The sequence below is a fragment of the Melitaea cinxia genome, chromosome 10 (assembly GCF_905220565.1).
Source record: "Melitaea cinxia chromosome 10, ilMelCinx1.1, whole genome shotgun sequence".
Classification (NCBI taxonomy): Eukaryota; Metazoa; Arthropoda; class Insecta; order Lepidoptera; family Nymphalidae; genus Melitaea; species Melitaea cinxia.
The window spans coordinates 5,587,857-5,596,642 of NC_059403.1; the positions used below are offsets into that span (position 1 = coordinate 5,587,857).

General features: G+C 37.0%; 2 protein-coding genes across 2 annotated transcripts; both read left to right on the plus strand.

The window, feature by feature from the left end:
• The first annotated feature begins 1,045 nt into the window (after positions 1 to 1,045).
• LOC123657200 lies at positions 1,046 to 4,335 on the plus strand. The gene is made up of 3 exons (XM_045592779.1): positions 1,046 to 1,081; positions 1,513 to 2,536; positions 2,720 to 4,335. Exons 1-3 carry the CDS (start codon positions 1,046 to 1,048, stop codon positions 4,333 to 4,335), a joined length of 2,676 nt encoding a protein of 891 aa, XP_045448735.1.
• Positions 4,336 to 4,340: 5 nt separating this feature from the next.
• On the plus strand, positions 4,341 to 5,402 carry LOC123657201 (ATP-dependent DNA helicase PIF6-like). The gene is made up of 2 exons (XM_045592780.1): positions 4,341 to 4,578; positions 4,657 to 5,402. Exons 1-2 carry the CDS (start codon positions 4,341 to 4,343, stop codon positions 5,400 to 5,402), a joined length of 984 nt encoding a protein of 327 aa, XP_045448736.1.
• The last annotated feature ends 3,384 nt before the right edge of the window (positions 5,403 to 8,786 follow it).

Here is an 8,786-nt window from a genome sequence, read left to right on the forward strand (position 1 = left end):
CCTTAATTAATTATTTTCATACTTAGTAGGTGGTGTAAGAAACCTTTCAGTTTACTTTCTTCTTTTCGTTTGGTTCTTTCGTTACTTTTTAAATAACCAAGTACTTTACTTTTCCGTACTTAGTTGTTATAAATAGATTTTTGTAAATAATTTTCGTGAGTCTATTTAAGTTCATGTATATTACTTTTTTGTTACTTGGGTGTTGTAGGGAAGTTGTTGTAAATAAATATTATTTAGATTCATTAAACTGTTTCTATTAAGTACCTCTTTATTCAATTTCTTATTAAACTTAGGTAGATAATCATGCCGAGAAGAAGGCCAAATATAGGACGCAGTACGTCTGCTGCTAAAAGACTTCGTTTGAATCGGAATAGTGAAAATAATGAAGAGAGAGAACTGCGTTTATCATTGGACCGTGAAAGACATATTTCGCAAAGACTGTGAGAGTCTTCTGCGGAACGTAACGCACGTTTGTCGTTGGATCGTGAAAGACATGTTTCACAAAGACTGCGCGAATCCTCTGCTGAACGTAACGTACGTTTGTCGTTGGACCGTGAAAGGTATGTTTCGCAAATACTGCGTGAATCCTCGGCAGAATGTGATTTACGTTTGTCGTTGGATCGTGAAAGACATGTTTCACAAAAACTGCGTGAATCCTCTGCTGAACGTAACGTACGTTTGTCGTTGGACCGTGAAAGACATGTTTTACAAAGACTGCGCGAATCCTCTGCTGAACGTAACGTACGTTTGTCGTTGGATCGTGAAAGGTATGTTTCGCAAAGACTGCGCGAATCCTCGGCGGAACGTGATGTACGTTTGTCGTTAGATCGTGAAAGACATGTTTCACAAAGACTGCGTGAATCCTCTGCTGAACGTAACGTACATTTGTCGTTGGACCGTGAAAGACATGTTTCACAAAGACTGCGCGAATCCTCTGCTGAACGTAACGTACGTTTGTCGTTGGACCGTGAAAGGTATGTTTCGCAAAGACTGCGCGAATCCTCGGCGGAACGTGATTTACGTTTGTCGTTGGATCGCGAAAGACATGTTTCTCAGAGGCTACGCGAATCCTCTGCTGAACGTAACCTACGTTTATCTTTAGATCGTGATAGACACAATGCTTTAATGGAAACTGAAACATCTGAGAGAAGACAACTCCGACTACAAAACGATCGTATTCGGCACATAAATTTTAGGAATAATATGCCAACTAATGGAACACAAAATAATAATAGATGGTCCAATAAAGAGTACTCGGCAATGAATTACAGTACAACAATTGATTATCAAAATTATCGTATCGTTTGTATAGGTTCTCCTTCCATTGTTTGTCAATACTGTTCGGCACTGAGATGGAAAGATGAGTCAAAAGGTTTATGTTGTTCAAATGGTAAGGTAAAATTAGATGAAATAGGTGCTCCACCTGAACCTTTAAATTCTCTACTTGATGAAAGTCATCCAAAGCATACAGAATTTATGCGTCATATTCGGCGGTATAATAATGCGTTCCAGATGACTTCATTCAAAAGTCAACGAGTAGTTGAAAACGGCTTCATGCCAACATTTAAAGTCCAGGGCCAGGTTTACCACCTTGCAGGTAGTCTTCTTCCACAAGTTCCTGACGACCATAAGTTTTTGCAGATATATTTTATTTCCGATCCTGAAGTTCAAGCAACGACTCGATGTAATATTAGTAATAGTAATTCAAGAACACCACTTGATAACTCTATAGTCAGGTCATTGCAAAACATGTTGCATTTGCATAATAGATACGTACAATCTTTTAAAACTGCAATGGAAAGTATCTCTCTCGATGTCCCAGATTACAATGTAGTAATTCATGCCAGCAGGGTACCTGACGGTGAACACCGTGGACGGTATAATGCTCCTTCTACCAGTGAAGTAGCAGTTGTCATTGCTGGACAACAATTTGACAAAAGGGATATCGTTCTTCGAAGCCGCGACGAAAATCTCCACAAAATTTCCGAACTACATCGTTCATATGACAGTCTTCAATATCCATTGATGTTTTGTCGAGGTGAAGACGGATACACAATTGATATTCCCCAAGTTAATCCTTCTACAGGAGACAGAGTACAGAAGAAAGTTTCATGTATGAATTATTATTGCTATCGTTTAATGGAACGCCATAATCATTATAATGTTTTACTAAGGTACGGAATGTTACTGAATCAATATGTTGTAGATCAGTATGCTAAACTAGAATCAGAACGTTTAGCTTTTATACGAAATAACCAAACACAATTACGCGCAGAAAATTATATACACTTACAGGATGCTTTACATTCTAATGAACACACGACAAACAATATTGGGCAGCTGGTAATATTACCGTCATCTTTTACTGGCGGACCAAGATACTTACACGAAAAAACTCAAGATGCCATGACCTATGTCAGGAATTACGGGAAACCTGACCTCTTCATTACTATGACCTGTAATCCTAATTGGAAAGAAATAAAAGATAATCTGCATTCCACCGCAACACCTCAAGACCGATATGACATTTTAAATCGTGTGTTTCATTTAAAAGTACAAAAACTATTACACTTAATAAATAAGGTAAACGTATTTGGTCCGACACGCTGTCACATGTATACGGTGGAGTGGCAAAAACGTGGGCTGCCACATATACATTTGCTTTTGTGGCTGACAAATAAAATCAGGCCCGACCAAATTGACACAGTTATAACGGCAGAATTACCAGACCAAGACGAAGACCCAACATTGTATGACATCGTGGTAAGGAACATGATTCACGGACCCTGTGGAGCTTTAAACCCTAACTCGCCATGCATGCATGAGGGAAAATGTTCAAAAAAATTCCCAAAACCATATCAGAGTCAAACTTCAACTGGTGATGATGGCTATCCAAAGTATAGAAGATTATCACCAGAGGAAGGAGGACGCAAGGCTGCTATTCGTAATTACGAAATTGATAACAGATGGGTAGTGCCTTACAATAAACTATTATTAAAAAATTTCGAGGCGCATGTTAATGTAGAACTTTGCAGTTCCGTGAAATCAATAAAATATGTCACTAAATACATCAATAAAGGAAGTGACCAGGCTACGTTTAGTTTACATTCTACAAATGAAGTAGAACAATTTCAATCTGGCCGCTACATTTGTAGTTCTGAAGCACTATGGCGGATTATGTCCTTCAATATTCATGAAAGAGCACCAACTGTCACACACCTCGCTGTTCATTTAGAAAACGGACAGCGGGTGTATTTCACTGAAAATAATGTAAATGACATTGTGAATAATCCAAGAGATACTACTTTAACAGCGTTTTTCAAACTATGTGCAGAGGACGACTTCGCAAAAACTCTGACCTACGACAAGGTGCCTGCCTATTATACCTGGAATCAAAATACGAAAAAATTCCAACGACGAAAGCAGGGGGCGGTAGTTCTCGGGTACCCTGGCGTGAGAAAAACAGATGCTCTTGGAAGGGTGTACGTGGTACACCCTAATAATGCAGAATGTTTTCATTTGCGGTTGTTACTCCACGTTATAAAAGGCCCTACTTTGTTTAGAAGTCTCCGCACTTTTGAAGGTGTAACTTACGACACATTCCAAGGGGCTTGCAAAGCTATGGGCCTCCTCGAAGATGACAGTCACTGGGAGAGTACGCTCTCTGAAGCAGCCATATGCTGTTCACCAAAATCACTTAGGTGCCTTTTTGCCATTATGATATCGTTCTGCCAAATCACGGACCCGCATCTTCTTTGGCAAAACTATCAGGAAAGTATGTCCGAAGATATACTGCAACGCAGACGACAAGAACTGTCATCAGATGATTTAGAGTACGACCAAAATATTTTTGATGAAGCTTTAAATGAATTAAATAAAGAGGTCGAATCTCTATCAGGTAAAAGTATAAAAGATTTTGGTTTTAACTTGCCGTTAAATTCAAATCTTTATGCAATGAACAACATCGAGGATTTACGAGAGACTGACTATGATTACACCCAACTCTTACAGACAATTCAAGATGAACATCGCTTAAATCCAGAACAAAAAATTGTTTACGACCAAATATTGTTATCAGTTAATAGTAATGAAGGGAAAATGTTCTTTCTAGATGCACCCGGGGGCACGGGTAAAACATTTATAATTAATTTATTATTAGCAAAAGTAAGGTCTGACAGAAAAATTGCTCTTGCCGTGGCGTCGTCCGGTATTGCAGCCACACTTTTGAAAGGCGGGCGAACTGCACATTCCACTTTCAAACTACCTTTAAAAATTTGCAGTGACGACGTCTCTAGCGTTTGTAACATCTCAAAACAGAGTAAAACAGGTCATTAATTTTAATGCAGGATTGTAGCTTGATTATTTGGGAAGAAGCTTCCATGTCCCATAAAGCATCAGTTGAGGCATTAGACAGGACAATGCTCGATTTACGCAACAGAAATTGCCCAATGGGTGGCTGCACCGTTTTGTTTTCTGGAGACTTTCGTCAAATTTTGCCAGTCATAGCAAGGGGGACTAGAGCTGACGAAGTCAATGCATCACTCAAAAGATCTTATCTTTGGCCACATATTACAAAATGTGAACTTAATACAAATATGAGAATTTTGTCCTCCAGTGAAGACAATAAACAATTTTCAAATAACTTACTTCAAATAGGTAATGGTGCATTTCAATCCGGAAATGTTAAAATCAATCTTAGTAACCTATGTGCTTTGGTTCAAAATGTGGAAGAATTGGTTGAGACCGTATATCCCGATATTACTAATATAACTACAAAGACTTTATGTTGGTTTAAGGAAAGGGCTATATTGGCACCTACTAATGAACAGGTTGATAAAATTAATCATTTAATTATTTCCAAGTTTGAAGCACCATCACAGATATACTATTCAGTTGATACAGTTTTGGATACCGCAGAGGCAGTACATTATCCAACTGAATTTTTGAATTCTTTAGTTCCTCCCGGAATTCCTCCACACAAGTTAATATTAAAAGTGGGTTCACCAGTGATATTACTTAGAAATTTAAATCCCCCAAAATTGTGTAATGGCACGAGACTCAATATAGTTAAATTAAAAAACTTTCTAATCGAATGCACTATTTTAACTGGCTGTGGTACTGGTGATACTGTTTTAATTCCCAGAATACCGATGATTCCCTCCGAATTACCCTTCCAATTCAAAAGACTGCAATTTCCAATCAAATTAGCCTTTGGTATTACTATTAATAAGGCACAAGGCCAAACTTTAAAAGTTGCAGGAATAGATTTAACTGATCAATGTTTTTCTCACGGCCAGTTATATGTTGCCCTTTCAAGGGTGACATGTAAAAATAATCTGTTTGTGTTTACTAACAATCCGTCAGAAGTAATGAACGTTGTGTATAAGGAAATATTTCAATAGAAATATTCCTTATACACAACGTTTCAAGTAAAAAGTATTCACTTTTAAATATCCGGTGCCTACCTTACAGCTTCATCATCAACAATGTGTAGATATCTTTGTCATCACATATACTTCTTTATCTATACCTAAAACACTGGATGTGTCTATAATATGCGAGGAGTTATTTCAATTACTCTAGGCTCCCATCACCACATCCTGACCTGGTTACTATAGGACCAGCTGCAATGTTTACTCTTTCAAACATAATAAGAATTATCCAAGTCGATACACTGGCCTCGAAGTAATAGGGAAACATAGTCATTATTGGGGAGTTTCGACGATGATATGATATACCTAATCATCGTATTTTTAAAAACAGACAAACAAGTTACACATAAAAATACCAAAATCGTCATAGGTTTGCCTATAATATTTAAGAAGTTCCTGCGATTTCACCAGGATCCCATCATCAGATCCTAACTGGACAATGGGACCACCTGCATACGCACCATATATTAAAAAACATCCCTACGAATTGAGAACCTCCTCCATTTTTGAAGTCCGAAATCCACACGGGCGAAGCTGCGGGCGGAAGCTATCTATATAAATAAAAATGAATGTTGTTAAGCGCATAACTCGAGAATGGCTCGGCTAATTTATTTTTTTGTATGTTCCTTAAGGCCCACGGAAGGTGTTAATACAAAAAAAAATTTACTATTGACAGAACGAAGTCTGTCCGGGCAGCTAGTATACTATATATTATAGACGAAGTTTCATAAGCGTTGATTTTCAATACATGTCAAGTAACATCAGTAGTTACGTTTACATTCTTTTAAGTCGCAAAGTGATAATTAAAGCCTGGTTATTTTCAATATTTTAAAAATAGCAGATGTCCGTGACTTTTCTTGCGAACCTGAATCATTCTTTCTAAAGGAATGTTTACTTCGTATATAACTCCTTAAAAAAAGAACATAGATTTAAGTGGCGTTATGTATCTCTACTGACGCCGCGTTGGCGCAACGGTTACAGCCATGGATTGTACCTGTTGCGCTGGCGGTTGCGGGTTCGATCTCCGCACATGACAAACATTTGTATTGGCCATACAGGTGTTTGCCGTGGCCTGGGTGTTTGTGCAGTCCTTGTGGGTCTCCCCACCGTGCCTCGGAGAGCACGTTAAGTCGTCGGCCCCGGTTGTTATCATGTACACCTGATAGCGATCGTTACTAATAGTAGGGAATATATCCGCCAACCTGCATTGGAGCAGCGTGGTGGATTAAGCTCTGATCCTTCTCCTACATGGGGAAAGAGGCCTATGCCCAGTAGCGAGATATTACAGGCTGAAGCGATGTATCTCTAGCTATATAGCTACTTACTACGATATTCCTTATCCATTAACTTGTAGAACATTTAACCAATTCAGAAACACAATTTACATAAGTTAAAACTTAAGTATAAAAATATTGAAATTGCACTCTTGTGAAGTCAGGTTTTCGCCCTTACTTTACTATCATTATGTAAGACCTGCCACGGTTAAGAAAGTAAAAACACGATTAAAACTACAAAGCAAGTCTACGATCTATTGAATAGTGTAATAAAAAAATGTAATGGCTTTCTTCGTAGTACAACAACACGAATAAAGTGTAAGAATAATTAATGAAATTGGTTATGTATAACTAAGGTATAGTTGAGAATATTCTTACTCGCAATAATTAGTAAATAATAAAAGTACATAACATTTATTAGTAGATTCGTTATAAAATAAGTGTCTTGTCTTCATTAAAGAAAGACGAGTTTTAAAAACTCAAAAGAAAATAATTATACTTCGAAGTAGGTACGTAATTAAATTTACACTATAAATTATTAATGTAATTAAAAAGATGTTATATCATACTAACGAAAAAAGCTAAGATATTTTTTTACTGTTTCTTGTGTTATAATGATGTAACTTTATAACTGAAATTAACAATTTATTGTCTTAATGAGTCTCAAATATTGAGCTTTTTATACTTTTATGATTAAATGTTATTATAAATAAGTAATATTATATTTAAACAAAACGTATAAAAATATTCTTTACAGCGGCTTGCCCAGGCTGTACACGAAAATATTATAAGAATCTCAGCGATAGCGCGAGGCGCTTTCCGAAGTTTAGTCACATACAGCGAGTTATGTCATTGATGTGAGGTCCGCGATTAAATTATCATCGTTTATTTTGGCCACAGCTCCTAATTCATTTAAATTAGACAGTTTAAAGGAGATAATAATGTAAATAAAATGAAATGCTTGCGGCAACTAACGTACTTTAAGGAAAAGGATTCATAGTATATTCATCGAAATAATTTTCAAATTACAGCATTGTATTATTGTTTTAGAAGTCATGAGTGTGGTGAACGCTGCTTAAAAGATAGACATAATTATGCGATCGCGTGAAAATCCATTTAGTAGATTTTGAGTTTATTTTGAACAGATAGGCAAACAGACATACACAGACGTGTTGGAGAACTGTTTTATAATTTTATGTGTAGATGGACTTTGAAAGGCTTTACTCAAGTTGACATTTACGAGAACTTCGACTTACACTTCGATTTTGTCAGATGCAGTAGAGTAAGTAGTGAATATACTCGTACTTGTACGCCAAGGACATTAATAAAATAAATATAAATTCCAATTATTCGAATTTGTTCCTTTTACTTTTTAACGATTTCATCATCATCATCATTATCATCATTTCAGCTTATTGCAGTCTACTGTTGGACATAAGCCTCCACAAGTTCGCGCCAAAATTGGCGTGAGTCCGCTGTTGGACATAGGTTTCCCCAACTTCGCGCCAAAAATGGCGTGAACTCATGTGAGTTGCCCATATATACATTTGAACGATTTATAAAAGTAAAATTCGTAAACGTGATTATTAAGTAAATCCTGAGTTAATTATTTACAAACAGATATTATATTAAATTAAATGTAAACAAATATACAAATGTTAAAATGAACCAAACTGATTCAGCCTCGAACTATTCCGCTGCTGGCCAAAGGCCTTTCTCCATAGGACTAGCGTTGGAACTAAATTAACAAAGGCATACCACACTACAAACCCAGACTATAAACAAATATTTGTACAAACACAATCTGCCCCGAGCGGAGATAGACCCAATGACCACTGGCATTGAGGCTACTACTCTTACCCCTACACTAGAAAGGATTTTGTATATATACAAATTGCTGCTACTTATGTGACGAAGTTAATCACGGCCTCAGTTATCAAATTGATATTATATTCTAAATCTCACTACCCCTCAGGAATACAATTATTAAAATTATCACTTATTGGGTGTGTGTTGCTTTCCTAAGGTACCCCAGTGGTACAAAGGGCCCTCGTGAGACGTCTCCATCCACTCCTGTCCT

Bases quoted from the DNA above. Each gene is read 5' to 3' on its own strand.
- LOC123657200 (XM_045592779.1), top strand. From the start codon at position 1,046: ATGTTTCTCAGAGGCTACGCGAATCCTCTGCTGAAC. The intron at 1,082-1,512 runs GTAACCTACGTT...AATGCGTTCCAG, and splicing joins ACGCGAATCCTCTGCTGAAC to ATGACTTCATTCAAAAGTCA. The intron at 2,537-2,719 runs GTGTGTTTCATT...TTATAACGGCAG, and splicing joins CCGATATGACATTTTAAATC to AATTACCAGACCAAGACGAA.
- LOC123657201 (XM_045592780.1), top strand. From the start codon at position 4,341: ATGCAGGATTGTAGCTTGATTATTTGGGAAGAAGCTTCCATGTCCCAT. The intron at 4,579-4,656 runs GTGAACTTAATA...TACTTCAAATAG, and splicing joins TTGGCCACATATTACAAAAT to GTAATGGTGCATTTCAATCC.